The sequence below is a fragment of the Triturus cristatus genome, chromosome 2_2, assembly GCF_964204655.1.
Source record: "Triturus cristatus chromosome 2_2, aTriCri1.1, whole genome shotgun sequence".
In the NCBI taxonomy this organism is placed as follows: Eukaryota; Metazoa; Chordata; class Amphibia; order Caudata; family Salamandridae; genus Triturus; species Triturus cristatus.
This window is the reverse complement of record NC_140582.1, coordinates 758,058,646-758,075,210: the sequence shown is the minus strand read 5'-3', so window position 1 is coordinate 758,075,210 and position 16,565 is coordinate 758,058,646. Positions and strand designations below refer to the sequence as shown.

General features: G+C 41.4%; 1 protein-coding gene across 7 annotated transcripts in view; it reads left to right on the top strand.

Moving 5' to 3' along the window:
• The window catches only part of MICU3 (mitochondrial calcium uptake 3), a 547,440-nt gene extending 531,083 nt beyond the window's left edge, over window positions 1–16,357 (top strand). For 3 of the 7 annotated variants that reach the window (XM_085642031.1, XM_085642030.1, XM_085642027.1), the window contains one exon: window positions 11,959–13,581. Coding sequence is in view for 4 of the 7 variants with exons in the window: in XM_085642029.1 (XP_085498155.1) it covers window positions 11,959–12,069 (111 nt within the window). In the remaining 3 variants the exon portion in view is untranslated. Of the gene's footprint in view, window positions 1–11,958 lie in introns of all 7 variants that reach the window. The other 4 variants (XM_085642026.1, XM_085642028.1, XM_085642025.1 and 1 more) reach the window with 2 other exon arrangements.
• The last annotated feature ends 208 nt before the right edge of the window (window positions 16,358–16,565 follow it).

Genomic DNA, 16,565 nt, shown 5'->3' with positions numbered 1-16,565 from the left:
AAGAAAATGGAAGGGAAAATAAGAATTAAGGTAATAGATCATCATTATGTAACTATCATTTAACAAGCTGACAGCTGACATATAAGGATCAAATAAATCACGCGGAAGTACTCACAGTGAGTCATCATCTGCCTTTGGAAGCCATGAGGCCCAGTTTCGCCTCCCTCTTATTAATCTTACCCACTGCTTCATTGTGACAAACCATATCCTAGAGGCTAGGAGAGCCATCCACAAACTTGAAAACAGGTGTTGCAAGAGTAAAGGGAAGTTTAGAAGAAATTAACATTTACCACTGCAGACTGGAAGTCACCGAGTCAAGAAGCTGAGAAAGTGTTCCCTAATACGTTTGTACTAATGCAGTTGGTTGTTCTACTTCTATATTTTTTTCTCAAACTGTGCCAATGTGATCATTGCTTTGGACCAGTCAATGAGTCGAGACGGAGTGCTTGATTTCCACTTCCAGAGGATGCTTATTTGCCCATTGCCATGGAGGAAGACAGCCAGAGTCTCTCATGAGCTGTGATATCACGGATCCCTTACATATTATGTAGCAGAATTAATTCCATTGATGGCTGCGCAAGGTAGGCCTGTACTTTTCTTATTCAACTCTAAACCACTTTCCAAAAATCTCCACTAAAGGGGCAGTACCACAAAATGTGGGGGATATTGCCTCTTGGCAATATTTTGTAGATGGGTGTTGGTTGGTTTTGAGTGTAACTCATTCATATTTAGAGTATATAAGCCAGAAATAAGCTTTTTAAATGCGCCCCTGTTTACCAGGAAGGCATGTACAATGGAGGCCGGGAAGGTTGCTTAGCACCACCTAGTTTTTTCATAATACAACTCCTCAATTTGTGATATTTCCAAAATTTATTTTGTGGCAGGTCATATTCCTCACGTAGCGTCAGGAAGTCCTTCGTGCTGTCCTCTTCCAAAAGGTGATGCAGTACCCGAATCCCCCTCGAGGCCCAGTCCTCCCAGAAAACTGTGTATCCATTGATCTGCCAATCCAATCAAGCTTTATTCGACATATTAGCCATAAAAGCACAGTACAAAAATATATCGTAAAACACAAAATAGGATATAATTCAAAGCCTGAATGGGGAAGTAAATTAAACCACATAAAAAACTGTTATGATAAAACCGTTTGAAAAACCATTAAAAACTCACATAATAAAAATCATCAACATTTTTTAATTTCTTTTTTGTAAAAAGGGGTTCAAATATCAGGCCACAGTTGATTAGTACAGGCACTTTGTTCTGCCTATTAACTACTACTCATTCATATACAGATACACAGAGTCTGAGTCAACCTTATTTAGAGAGGAGGGAACATGATCTTGTGGCCGACGACCACCCCAGAAATATTGCCAGCGCTATAACAATGGGAGCACACGTATCCGTACGTAAGATTCGGTCTGCTTCGTTGCACCTTCTAGTTCCTAAAAGTTTTCAAATTGGTGCCAGCCAGGCACGACATGGGACGATATATCCTACGCAGGCAAACAATAGGTGGGCCAACAATTCTTTGCTAGCCTGGCATACAGGGCACAGATTATCACTAGATTTGGCCCATCTAGCAGTGAAGGCTCTTAATGGCAATGAGCCCACCCTGAACTGAAAATATAGCTTCCGGTCATGTGGTTTTGTAATTAAATCCCAATATTGCTCCAAACTAGGGGTTAATTTGATTTCCAGGAAAGCTCCAGTTAGGGTAGACGACTCACTGTTTCTCAATATATTATGTGGTACCATTTCCTAGTATTTTTCTTTTAAAATCTTTTTCGTGGGAAAGGGGGAACTTGATGGATCATTCCACAATGCTACCATGCCAATGCTTGATAAAGTGTCTCTGACTTCCCGTAGCCATTATATTTGATGAAAATTGTCTGCCCATATTATATCCTGAAAGCCAGCAACATACGCGGACAATTCTGGGGTGGTCCAAATTCTCTGCCAGTATAAAAGAGGGTTGTAATTTTTGCTATATCTGCAACTGACTTCCTACCCAGGTCATACAATAATGGGCGCATTGGGGTACTCTGTGGGAGATTAATGATTTTTCTTAGGAACCTGTTTTCTGCAATAGTGAACTTAGATAGGTTCTCCTAACCCCATATCTCTGACCCATAAAGGGCTGAGCTGATGACTTTCATGTTATATATCTGGAGTACCGGGCTAATTGGCTTTGACAATGAGGTGTTATATTCGGAATGTAGCACTCCCGCCAAATGCCGGTGCTTTAAGGTTGCCAGATCAATTTGGTGAGTCCATTTCAAGTCATCCTGGATATTAATCCCTAGATAGGTAAACTCATTAACTTGCTCTAGCAAACGGTCATTCATTTGAATACCCCCTTTAAATGCTCTGTACGTGTTAAATGTCATGAGTTTAGTTTTCGACACATTAACTTCCAAGCCTCGTTCGGAGCAAAACTTCTCAAATAGTCAAGGCCCTTTGAAGACCACTCGGGGTCTTGGAAATGATTAATGGGTCGTCTGCGAACATTAGTATAGGGATTTTATAACCTGCTATTGTTAGAGCATCAGTGGCGATAGACCCTATACAGTTCACTATTCCATTAATAACAAAGAGAATAGCGTGGGTGCCAACACGCAACCTTGGCGCACGCCTCTCTCGATTGGAAAAGGACTAGTGACATTGTCCTGCGAGCCCCATTGGATTTTAGCATTGTTGTTCTCATGTAATCTAATAATAAAGAGTTAGTAGTTCTGATGGCATCCCCATTTCTTGCAGGGTCACCCATAATTTGGTGCAGGGAACAAGATCGAATGCTGATTTGAGATCAACAAAGGCAGCATACAAGCTACCCTTGCCCAGAGCCACCGTTTTCCAGTATAACAAGACAAACCAAAATGCCTGGGCAATGATGCTGATAAAAGCCCGGAAGCCTGCTTGCAGTGGGGATAAAATACTATGTTCTTCAATCTACTCTTGGACCTTGTTAAGCACTAGCCTCCCCATTACCTTCTTCAAGGAATCTATCAGGCTGATGGTCCTATAATTTCCTGGGTGTGATTTATCCCCTTTTTTTTTTTAAACTGTATATTTCCGTCCCCTTTACATGAGTCGGGGACATGCGCTCCTTGGGCAATAGCATTAGCCATTGATCTGCAGTTCAGCATTATGCCTGACCGGTGCTCCCAAATGGAAGAATCCATTATATGCAATCATCTTATGCTGGGGTTTTCAGATCTGGAAACAGTTGTGCGTTTTGGGGTTCTGGTGCACATGCGGCCTGGCTGCATGATTGTATACCACCTGTAGAACATCTGGTGCCTTAAGTAGGACAGGCTCAAGGAGAGCCCAATCTGACATCTCTAGATCTTTCTGGGAATGGTGTGTAAGTTGAAACAGTAGACGGGCATCGTAATAATAATAATAATAATAATAATAATAATACTGGGTTTTGTAAAGCGCGACAGCTACCTCGCGAGGAGATGTCCCGGCGCTAGTAGAACACAGAAGACATGGGAAGTAGTTAAAATTAGCAATTAAAAATTAAAAAGCTAGCGTGGTTGGTTAAAAAGCCAGGTTTTTAGCAGTGTCTTAAAACAGGATTCGGAAGGGGCCTGTTGAATTTCTTGTGGCAGGGTATTCCACAGAGCGGAGACGTTAGCCGAAAAAGTCCGACCCCCGAGTCGAGCCTTTTTTGTGCGTGGGACTGTCAGTTGAACACGGCAGTTAGACCGCAGTGCGCGGGTTTGGGAGTATCTGGGAAGACGGTTTTTCAGGTATACTGGACAGGAGCCATGCAAAGATCTAAAGTGCTTTAAACTTTATTCTGCTGGCAACCAGTGCAGAGATCGAGGATGCGGAGAGACTGACTGCTTGAGTGGAATTCGCAGTAACAGTCTCGCAGCCGCATTTTGAACTACCTGAAGCTTTTGTGTCAGGTATTTTGGTAGGCCTAGGTAGAGTCCATTGGCATAATCCAGCCTTGAGGTCACAGTAGCGTGGATAACCGTTTTTCGGCAGTCTTCTGGTAGGAGTCTGAGGATTTTACGAAGATTTCTCAGTTTGCTCGTACAACATCCGGCAACTTGTTGGATATGGGAGGTAAAGGACATGCAATCATCCCATCTCACTCCAAGATTTTTTGCCGTGTGACTGGGTGATGGGGCAGGACCCATCTCCGACGGCCACCAAAGATCTGACGCGGGCGGGGAGCCCTTGCCAAAAAAGATAACCTCAGTCTTATTGGCATTAAGTTTTAATTTATTAGCGTTCATCCAGTGGGCTACATCTTGAAGACAGCCTTTGAAGTTAGAAAAGGACTCTTGCGTGATCTCGGAATACGGAAATACCAACTGTGTGTCATCGGCATATGAAATTGCCTTGACACCCCAGTTGGCAATTAGCGTAAAGAGAGGAGCAAGGTAGACATTGAACAAAAGGGGGCTTAAGGCCGACCCCTGCGGGACTCCACAGCCAAGGGGCTTGGGAGCCGACGAGATCGTTCCAAGTGCCACCTTCTGGGTTCTCTGGGATAGGTAGGAGTGTACCCAATCCAGCGCCTTATCCTGAATCCCTATCTCGGCCAGCCGGCTGAGTAGTCTGGCGTGGTCCACCGTATCAAAGGCGGCCGACAGATCCAGGAGTACCAGCATTGCTGAGTTCCCTGCATCCATCGACCACCTAACTGACTCGGCTACCTCAATAAGCGCTGTTTCCGTGCTAAAGCCGGGCCGGAAGCCAGACTGTGTTTCATGGAGAATTTTGTTTACTTCTACAAATTTACTCAGCTGGCGCTGTATGACTTTTTCCAACATTTTTCCCGGGGCGGCTAATAGGGATATCGGGCGAAGATTAGTGAGATCTTCCGGGTCCCCGTTAGGCTTTTTCTTTAAGGGCAGGAGGGTAGCATGTTTCCATGCATCCGGAAATATGCCCGAAGCAATGGAGGAGTTCCAGATATGATGAAGTGTAGGAGCTATGAAGTCGGCTATAGAGCTCCATAATTTTGCAGGGCAGGGGTCGTCGGGTGAACCAGATTTGCATCGGAGCAGTTCTTGCCGTACCTCACTCACAGGGATATTGAGGAACTGGGTGAAAGTCTCACTTAGCTCGCTCTTATTCGCGAGGTCCTGTTTCACTGTTTTTATTTCTGGTCCAAAAGAGTCGTAGACCTTTTTAATTTTTTGATCAAAGAACTCAGAAATTTGCTCACAAAGCATAACTGTTGGAGCAACCTCCCTCTCAATGCACTTTGGTTTAAAAAAAGACTGTACTATTTTGAAAATCTGTTTGCTAGACTGTTCTGCCTGTAGAATCGAGTCTGCATAAAAACGTTTTTTATTTTTCCTAATAGCTTTCCGTAGATTTTTAGAAGCTTCTTTGTACCTAATCTTTTCCTCCAGACCATAGTTTGCTCTCCAGAGTCTCTCCAGCTTTTTACAAGCTGATTTCTCTATTCTTAGCTCCTGCGAAAACTAGGGTGCTGAGGGAGAGTCTCTTTTCGATAGTGCACGGGAAGCTGGCACAATGGAGGAAACCATCTTTCCAACCCACTCGTTGAGGAGTTGAGCATCAATATTGGCGTTGTTTGTCAGGGATGGGGTAGTCTTTTCCAGGACAGGGCCCATAGTCTCGGGGATCAGCTTCTTCCATTGTCTTTTTAGGAAGTAACATTTACTGGACGCAGAAATGTTGTGCGCCAAGTTCAGTGTAAAAGGGACAAGTGAGTGATCTGACCAGGTCAGAGGGAGTGGATCCTCGGACAGCACATTTTTGATATTAGAGAAGATGAGATCAATAGTATGGCCCCCCCTATGTGTAGGGCCCTCATTGATCAGTCTAAGACTGGCCTTGCTTAAAGTAGCTCTAAGTAGCTCTGCCATGGCACAGTCGGATTTATCCATGTGGATGTTAAAGTCACCCACCACAATAAAATGGGGGTGGAGGAGCGAGCTCTGAACAATCATGTCCAGTAGGATAAATAAGTTAGAATCTGCGCCGCCCGGTGGGCGATAAATCACCAGTCCTGCTAATGAGAGCTGAGGACTTGCCTGAAAGCAGAAGTGGAGGCCTTCAATTCCTTGAATAGTCGTAGGTGCTGAGGAGGTTAGTCTTAAGTGCTCTTTAAAAATGATAGCTACGCCACCGCCTCTTTTTATCCCAGAACGGTTGGCGAGGCATATTTTAAATCCCAGAGGGACTGCCAATGCAATGGAGGTCAAGTTGTCTTCCTTCATCCATGTTTCTGTTAAAAACAGGATATCCCATTCCTGTTCTTCAAGTAACAGCCAGACATCATCAGCATGTTTGGCCAGGGATCTACAATTCAGTAGTTCGGCTCTAATGCCTATCTGAAGTGGAGATTTGGGCTTAGGAGGCCTCACAGAATTTACGTTGCCAAAGACTATCTCACAAGTGTTACAAATCTGAGGAGGGGCGAAGGTCAGAGGGTCTGTAGAGTGCGGACAGCATTTAAAGGGGGGAGCCAGAGCCTTTAGGTCCTCACCTGACCACACTATCCTTTCACCCTGAGATCCCTCGCCAGCAGCATGTCTGGCCCCGGCCGCGGTCTGGTCGCGGACGGGCGCAGACAGGCTTGCCTTAGGCGCGCCTTCGGCGCGCAAACGGCGCCCCCGCTGCACCCGTCCGCTGCGCTTCCGGTGGAAACACATGATAAATAGTGGCGGAGGTAGGGGTGTGGCCTGTCAGGTGGTGGGCGTGGCCTGCGTGTCCCAGGGCAGGGCGTCCACTCGAGAAAGTATCCCGTGGCATAGGGGGATCGAGGTAGGAAAGTTGTCAATCACCTTAAATACACACTCGAAGTAGTAAAATAAAGTCTAAAATCACTTCAGTTTACACAGTAATACAATTTTAAAAACGCTAGCTAGACTCTCCCGGCTTCCGCCTCAGGAGGTCAAAGTGGTAATGTTCAATGATGGGCAGATGAAGGCTTTCAGAGGTGCGATCAGCTTACAACTTGGACATGGATAAACCTGGTCTGTCAGTTCTACAGATACAATGCTTGATTGCCTGATCAATTGACTACAGGGTGGTGTGTTGGATAGGAAGAGGAAGCATTCCAGATTCATAATTGAAGTGTGGGGCCAAATGTAGACCGCCCCATGAATGAAAATCGTGTTGCATTTGATCAATTAGCAATACTATATTGTCCTGCACCACCCTTCAATGAAAATCCCTGCTTGCCAACACTCCAAAGTATTTCACTTTGTCAAAGACCCAATTGAAAGGAAGTCCATCCACTGCAGCATTTGTCGTGTATTTTTTCATTGGCATTGCTACGCTTTTCGTCCAATTAATCTTGCATCCCAAAAAAGATGAAAAATGGGAGATGTTCATAACTATCGGGATGGATTGGTTAGGTGTGGAGCGAGTTAGAAGAACGTAGTCAGCATACAACATTATTTTAAGGTCTTCAGCCGGCTTCCGAATACCCTAAACACAGTGCTTGATTTGTAAAAAGATAATAATAAATGAGTGCCAGGACCCTCCTCAAAAGGCCACCACAGTTCACATCACACATTGCTGCTGTACTTGCTCAACTACTAACCATCACAATTCAGACTGTTCGAGGCCAACAAAGCTTTAAGAATGGCTTGGGTGGCAGGTATTAGTTGTTTTGAATGCATATTGAATTAACAAACAGATTTTCTGCTCATCTTAAATTACACAAACAGTGCCACCATGTGGCAGCTGTCATTAGAGCAGGTTCTGGCAATTAAGTGGCAGTGCAGGCAATGAAGTGACGGTGCAAGCACTGGTATCCACTGGCTCAAATTAAGCACTGCCTAAGCTCGAAGACACTTGTTCTCTCGTTCAAAGTGTATAGTTGGGCTACTATTCCACAAATTCTCTAGTTAGCTCATATGGATTCGTCAGCATCCATCCAGTAGAGCTGTTTCAGGTGGAAGTCTAGCAGTCAACCAAACTTTCCCCCATTTTCATAATGATTACTTCGAAGTCTAAACAGCGCTTTCTCTGCCAGTAAGGTAAGCATTGTATTCAGTTCACATTTTGTCTTAAGCAGGTCGTACAGCTTGTTAGTTGGTACCTCTATAGAAATATTCTTGATCTAGTATTTCTCTTTCCAAATGATTCTCTCTGGAGCTGTGCCTGCCGTTTTTAGGGCGTCGAATCACGTATCATTACGTCCCTAATGAAAGCTTTTTCCGCAGCCCATAAGCACTGCAAAGAAGTAACAGAAGCAGTATTTAAGGCCAGGTAGTCCCTAGTTTGGGAGCAAAGCTTTTTTGTTGCATGTGGTGTTTGATATTAAGTATTTATCCTCTAAGTGCAAGTTTTAGTGGTGAGCCTCAGGAGGTCTATGCGTAATGTGACCTGGGCATGATCAGACAATCCGTCCGCCTTGGTGCTGCAGTCTGATGTTTTCGATGATGGAGCATGAGTCAGAAGAAAAAGATTAATTCAGGTTTCCATTTTGTGTGGGCAAGAAAAGGTTTATTCTCTGGCTGTGGGGTGTTGTAGACGAGAATCCCACAATCCGCCATTAGATCTTTGAGCATGTATCTGTCCCAATTGTTGCTAAAATCAGGCCTCCCTGATCTATCCAGTGCAGAGTTGATTGCTGTATTCCAGTCTCCACTCATCAGGAGTTGTGCTCGGCCCATGTCTGTGCAAAATCTATTATGCCTGGAGAGAAAAGTACATTTATTCACATCAGGATCATAGTCTCAACCAACTACTAAAATCTGAGTCTTAATATAGAGTTTTGCAAAAATGTACCTGCCTTCGTTGTCCGACCAGGAATCTAGCATTCTGACCTTCAGGTGTTTATAAAGGAGTATTGCCACTCCTCTTTAATGATAGTCAATGGCAAAATCACAAGAGGGAGGTACATTTGGGCAGTCATATGCTGAGAAAAAGATTTCCACACTCAATCCCTTCTCAGCTTGTCAGATTCCAGGGTGGAAAGATGGGTCTCCTGCAGCAGGACGACATCAGGTTTATGTGAGGCAAGATATGTCAGCATCTTTTTCCATTAAGATATGAAGAGAGGCAATTGACATTGAAATACTAAATTGGCAACGGTCTAGTACAAGTTGCCATGTGCTCAGGGTATGCGGTACAGTTTGAGACAGAAAGGCTCTCCAGAGATTGCACTGTCGATCAGTTAATGTGTAAATCCAGATAGTCCTTTCCAACTGGAACAGTGTACACAGATTGTGTGTCTGTCATAATGTAGAGTACTTCCTAGAGGATATGTCTTAGCAGATCTCTCCGTGTGTTATAAGTAACTAGAACTGCTCTGAAAACTTTGAACTGGAATGCTATACTTCTCAGTGGGCCCTGCCGCTTGAAGAAAATGTTGTGGAGAGCATGCCTCCCCCAGTTAATGGTAACAAGATAAATATTCAAAAACTTCACAACAAAGTACATATGTGGGTGGCTTTTGAAACACCTGGTCTGGTTACAGTAATGACCTTTATTTATCCCCGGGTGGAACACTGCCATTATTCAATGGCTTATCCTGCAGCGCCTTCCTGCTTGTAGTGGTGGGTTTGCGATGTTGTTCTTGTCTGTGCATGGATGCGTCTAGTTTATGAGAGGAAGAAGTCTCTAGTTGAGCCCATGTCCTCTCGCCCATGTCATTGCTTGCTCTTCCATGTCTACCAAGAATTGCTCCTACTCTTCCGGCTCCAAAAATGTCCTAGTTTTGCCATCAATCATCGGTATCATAACTGACGGATCCAGGAGTCCATAGCAGATATTTAGCGCCTTCAGTCTGCCATAGCGCCAATAATTTCTTCCTGATCAAATTGGTTTCATAAGACTAATACACAGCAATAAATATGATCTGTCCTTTTTAGGAGAACCGGCCATGTCGTTTGGAGGAAGCGACCAACTGCCTGGCTTGTTAGTTTCGCAATAGGCAGGCCATAATAGGGCCTTTGTTAGCCTCGTTACAAGCATGTTGGGGTTCGAGTCTGACAATTGAGGTCTGTGATTTGACGGAGTATAGTCATGAGATACTGCGATATGTTTGGTTAAGTATCCTGCTCTAGGAGGCCAAAAATGTGAGCAATGTTAATGAGCATAAAGGCTCCATCATGACCCACACATTTGCGGAAACCCACCGGATGTGCTAAAGCTTGCTCTCTTCCCCCACCGGGCATCAGGGAAAGTTTTAGGTCACCACAGGAGTCTCCATAGAAAATGGTACCCACATGTAATTAACTAATGTAGGTGGCTTGGCACCGGCACACCTTCAGAAGTTGGTCATCGCGCTGCTGGGCAAGCTCTGCTCCACATTCCTTTGTATTTCAAAACGACTGGAAAAGTGAAAATACTATAGACTAATCCTACATAATTTTTCAATATAGTCAACATTTTCTTAGATGTTCTGCTGAACACTCCCTGGACATTCTTAAGTCTTTAATCATTGATCATCAGGCTTTCTCCATTTGTGTGGTGGATCTGCAATAGAACTGCATCCCTCCACAAAAGTCCTTAAGTTCTAACGTTTCTTAAATTTGTAATTAATTGCCTCACCTATAGAAACTGTATTTGAACAGAACCATCACACCTCAGTCTTTATTGATCTCTGTACCCCTGCAGAGCGTGAAGTGCCATGCTTTATGTGCCGAATTGGACACATGAGCCTCTTTCTCGGTTGGGTCATGCTATAACGCCATATCACTGTCCCAGTATATTATACAATGAATAGGAAAACCACGGTAAGCACATACACGGGGCAAATGCTGCACCTAAATACATCGTCATCATCTTGTGGACAAACAAGTGCCTAATCTGTAATAGTGACCTTCGGACCTGCAATAGTCTTTGGTCACGAGTATGTAAGCGAAAGGAGTACAGCACCAGTGTGGTGTTCATTTATTTTAGGTTACTTATGCTGGTATATTCTCAGCAGCCGACTTACAGCAGCATTGGCTCTCTGCTCGGGCTGTTGTATCAGAAATATTGCTTGCAATTCAGGCAGTATATGTAGAGTGAGACAGCTAATAAAAGGGAGATCATATTCTTCAAAAATGTATATTTAGAAAAGTTATTTTTAAAGTGAATACATCAGCGTTCAGAGTCCAGCTGAAAGATGAAACTGGTGAGGGGTGATGCTGTTCAGATAGTCCAGACACTCAAAACATCGGTGGAACAGCGCCTCTTGCATCTTTTAGTTCTCATCTGTTGATTTCATGAGGCCAGCTGTTGTAGGGTCATTTGTAGGGCGTGTTTCTTTTCAGAGTTCCGACCTTATGCATGTCGACTCATGCTAGAAACCACTGCTGAGTGTAAAATCAACTTACAAGACTGCTCAATATTTGTGTCGAGTAATGAATCACCCATAGTAGAAAGTACATTTTACCTTATTATGTTAATTTTTAAAACTTAGATTGTAATAAACCCCCATCAGGAGCGCCAGAGCCTCTCAACTCAGCGCCTTATACCTTATGCCTTCTGGCCTAAATGTCTGTAGTTTATACTGTGGAACACTAAGATTTCAACTGCAGGTATTAAGCAGGAAAGGAGGGAATATGCCAAAGAACAAATACCCCAAAATACCCGTAATCTAAACCTATACCTGTAGTAGCTTAGGAACAGTTTCTTTTCTTACTCTAACTTGCCAAATTAAGAAAAGTGATCAAGAACCTTTTGCTGAAGAAATCTACAGAATGACCAAAGTGGGCTTTTTTAATATACAATTTTGCAATGATGTGAAGGTGTTCTTTCAAGTGTCGGCTTCACATGGATGAGTCGGACAACTTTTCCTGTTACAAGCTTAAGATTTTAACGTGTCAATCTAACAGTATTAACTGTGCTTTGACGTTTTTCTTGGAAATGTGTATTGCCCAATAGGGATACAATTAATGCAGACACGTAAAACTATGCTGAAGTCACTGCCGCATGCCCTACAGTGTTGAACTGTGAGTCTGTCTTAAAGTTTTTTTTGTTTTTTTTGCTAATAGGTATGTTTCTTTTGTTCAACAGGTACCTCCAAATCGTGGCATGAATGGTTACTACAAGTGTGTGATGTCTGTTACAAGCAAACATTTCAGAGAGCTCTTCAGGAGTTTTCGAAGCAGGGATATGCTAAGATAGAAACTTTGTTTGCTTGTCAGAAGTTTTGCCAAGGTGCACCACAGATCGCGATCCTCTAGAACACGCTCACTCCATCTTTTTTTTTTAGGATGAACAATTTTTTGCACACTACTGGTGAAATACTTTTGTTTTATCAAATTCACCAATTACAATGTAAGGTACACGAACCTTGACATGTAAGAATAATGCTTTCATTGGTAGAATGTTTTCTATATCTGTGATGCCTTATTTATTATTTAGTTTTTAAAAGAAACATGTCTTTAAACAAAATTGTCAAGTCGACTTTGCAAGGCAAGTGGGCTGTGGGGGTGGCATTATACGGTATTGTTGAAGGAAATACTATATAGTTGAAGGAAATACTATATTATTCAGGTATTCTGTGCCAATGCAGCGCCGATGAGATCAGGTGGAATGTTTACGAAGTATGAGGGTGAAGTGTAAGAAACCAGCATTTTAAAATTAAGACTGGCTTGCAGGTATAGTTTGGGACATTTTAAAGATGGTTTTTCTTGGCATGTAGGTGTTTCTTTCACATGACAAATTATTCCTTGAAAGGTCCATTGGTCTCTCAATGCAAACTCTGTATGTAGATGCTAAGAGAGATTAGTACTGTCCACAGTGCTCTATTCTATTAATAAATGCAGAGATTGTCATAATCATTTGCAAAAGGTAATGTCACTTTAACTACCTAATGCGTGGATTATGCCAACTGTCAGCTTCTGCCATAAAGGCCACGAGCAGCAACCTTTATGGAAAATTCTAACCATAATTTTATAAATATTAAAAGTCCCTATCTTAACACTTTCACGTCTTTCTGGGGTTTAAAATGCCCTGTAAATGAGCAATAGATGGTTGTAGGGGTGCGTCATGGATAGGATAGTCATGCTTTAAACACAGTGGGATCAACTTGCTACCCAATTCCCCTGTCACTAATTACAAAGGTGCAGGGTTAATGTCCATTTTAAGAGCATCTAGTATCCAACTGAAGAACTGTCAATAAGGACATTCTCTGCATATCAAAGCACTTCAAAGAGTTTTTTCAATCTCACTCTAACTTAGAAAATTGGAATCATAGTCTTAGGGAAATCACTGAGGTATGGGAAATGTTTATTAAAAGTAATCCATATGAAGTTCACCTTTATGTCTTATTCACTTTATAAAAATTAAAATGGTATGGTCTAGAACATATTCATGCTTCTTCTGTCATTATTTTACATAAGAAACTCAAAACATGGCTTTTCTCCAGCTAGCATCCAACTTTCAGTTTACTTGCCAGTCTTTCCAGCACTAGGACGCCATAGGATGGGTAGTTGATCTGCTTTACAAATGAATAATTCATTCAAAAGTTCCATAAGATAGAGACAAATTTTACGATCGCATTTAGCAAAAGCTCAAGATCTGTAAACTAGGATTTTCCAAATTATTCTTTACAGTAGCGTCCATACCTTTTTGTAAGTTACTATTATATTTAAACATCACTATTGAACAATTAAAACATTCATAATAGTTGTTTATACATGTGTGTGTCTTTCATTACACAACCTCCCATCCCCATTTTCATACAACGGCACACAATGTCTAAAAAAAGATCAGAAGGAGTGGTTGTACGACGGTAGAACGCAGGTAATTACTTCATATACCTTTCCCAGGCATTTTTTAGCACGCATGTTTTTAGCACGAATATGCATTTACAGCGCATGCCAATACCACGCATTATTTTTAGATTTAAAAACAATGTATTTGTGGGAGGAGCTTCCCCCCCCCCAAAAAAAAAACTTACCATAAATGCATGGTATTGGCATGCTCTGTAAATATATGTTTGCGGTAAAAATATGCGTGGTGAAAATATGCATGGTAAAGGCACAATGAGGTAAAAATCTTGTTGTAAAGGCTGTTTCCCAAAGGAGTCAGTGGACACAGTGGCAGCATTGCAGAACAGAATAGAAACAACCTAAAAATCCACCTAGTTGTTCAGTTATGTGCAATAATTATGGTACCTACTCAGGTGCATGAAAATGTGTATATAAATGTTAGCCATGTCAAGTTAACCAAGAGTCTTAAGACTGCATCCTGTAGATTTAATTTACCAAAGCATAGTGAACATAGCTGTTACAGTATTCTTTTGTGTGAAGAAAAAATAAGCAATGCAGCTTGTCTAGCATAGTAGAAAAAACGAGTATTTCTACAGATGGTACGTAGTTTGGATGCATGCATTACAACTTTCTATTCAGATTGTTATTTAAGTTACAAATATGTTTGTTAGAAATAATATAGTTTTAGAGAAGAGTCTTAGAAATGACTAATTACTGGTTCTTAAATAGCAGTTGTTAAATGCTCTTAACTTCTTACGAAAGAAAAACTATAAATAATTGATTTGGAAGTGTTGATGCTTTAAGTTGGAGAGTTGTTACTTTTAAGCAATTACAGTATAGACCAATACCTTTTCCCGAGTTATTTAATTAATCTATAATAAAAATGTACCTATTTACACTGTTTTGAATGTATATTTTAGCATTATTGGATCCATATTTGTCATAGAGGTAGACTTAACATAAAGGTAACTATTCGGGACCAGTCCTACATGTGTAACATTTAGTAATATGGTGGTGCACAGAAAATCTCTGTTAACTTCTAATGTGATTTCCTAAGTATGTATGTTATCCCCATTAAATCCTTAATAGAATAAAGACTTTGTCCCGGTTAATCTATTAACTAAAAAAATTATGATGCTATCCATCCATACAATCCATTCGAAAGATGTAACTGGTTGTTAATGATAGCAGTACTATATCTATCTAGATGATTATAAAATTCCTTTTCCCTCTGTCTCACCTCCTATGATAAGGATGATTCAAGTTACGAGAGCCAGTTCCACACATTTGCAAGATGATTAGAAAGTGATTGGAATAAAAGACTTTGTGGTACTTGTATTCATGCTTGACCTTTATCTTAAGCAATTTAAAGGAAAGGTATTGATGCCAAATTATAATTTGTAACTTGTGACCTATTAGCAGGGCCACTGGAATTATGTGGCAGGGGGAGGGACAGATTATGCGGCAGGGTTGAATAAATTATGTGGTAAGAAAAGCCAAATTATGCAGCATAATGCAGAACATTTTATGATGGTATTACTTCATTATTTTCTAATTTTTAAACTACTTAACACTGTCAGGGCATTGGTTGCGCCTCATTAGTACCAGTTAACCACCCACTATAGCAATAAGCAACAGAAAGGTGACTAGTCAACTTTGCGAAGGGCCTTCCACAGCGAGGCAATACGTGTTGATGCATTTTATGGACTGTTTTGGCTAGAAACAAATAGTTTTGTTTGTTAAATTCGACAGATTATGCAGCGGATGATTTATTATGCGGCAAATCTATAATCATGCAAAAATCGCAGCGCCCGACACAATCGCATAATTCTAGTGGCCCTTATTAGTAGATTTATCATGGATGTGCACTTGCACACATAGGTCCCTCTAAGGTTAGAGTTTGTAAATGTGCACATTCGATATTTACACTGATTGCATGTGTGTCCACAGTACCATTTAATGGGTTTTCTATCTATACAAATGGATGCCCAGTCGAGTTAAGCACAGGTTAATTGAACGTGTACATTAGAGTCTGTCATGTACTCCATGTTTAATTTCATGAACGGTGATACGTTTTAGGACCACCCTGACCGCAAAACAATATATGACCAGTGCGACTCTCTGATGAAGCATGCATCAATGATCAATGGTTTTAAACAAAAATTGAGGTTCTCTAGAGCCTTTTGGAAACTGCAGGATTCTTGTCTGTTGAAGAACTCCATTGTAACATTTCTGAAAGCATTCCAAACCAGTGAAATTCTAATAAATACTAAGCTGTCTGTTCTACATGCATAAAGAAAAATGTCGTAATGGTTCTACTGGTTGTGAGTATTTAAATAACCTCTCACTTGTAGTAAAGTCTTGCTTGATAGAAAACCACTACAGTTCTGCCGCAGACTGACACTTTCTATAGGTGTTTTGCTACTGTCTGTGTCTTCTTACCTTCACTTTACTTCCATCACAGCAAACACTAGTTGCATATTACCAAACACATTTGAGTACTGTGCTCCTTTTACTCACAGGGTCAATCAAGTTAGTACCAGAATACAATCAAAAAGAGACACAAAAATTGCTGCTTATTTTCTATATTAAGAGATGACTGTTTTACTGCAATTGATTTTTTCCTGTAGCAAAATGTTTTTCTTTAAAACAGCATGCTGTACTTTTACTTGCATGAATAAAATGCATTTGATTTATCAATGGATCTTATTTTCTTTGCTTCACTAAAACTTATAATTCAGTCTGATATCTGCTAAAGGAGAGGTTTTATTATTTCAGTAAACAAGATCTATTAAAGGGCTTGTTGGCTTCATTTCAAACCAATTGTAAAATCGACAGAAAGGTATTAACAGCACTGTTTCCAAGTCTTTGCTTAGTGTTATATCAGCAATATTTCTGGTCCTG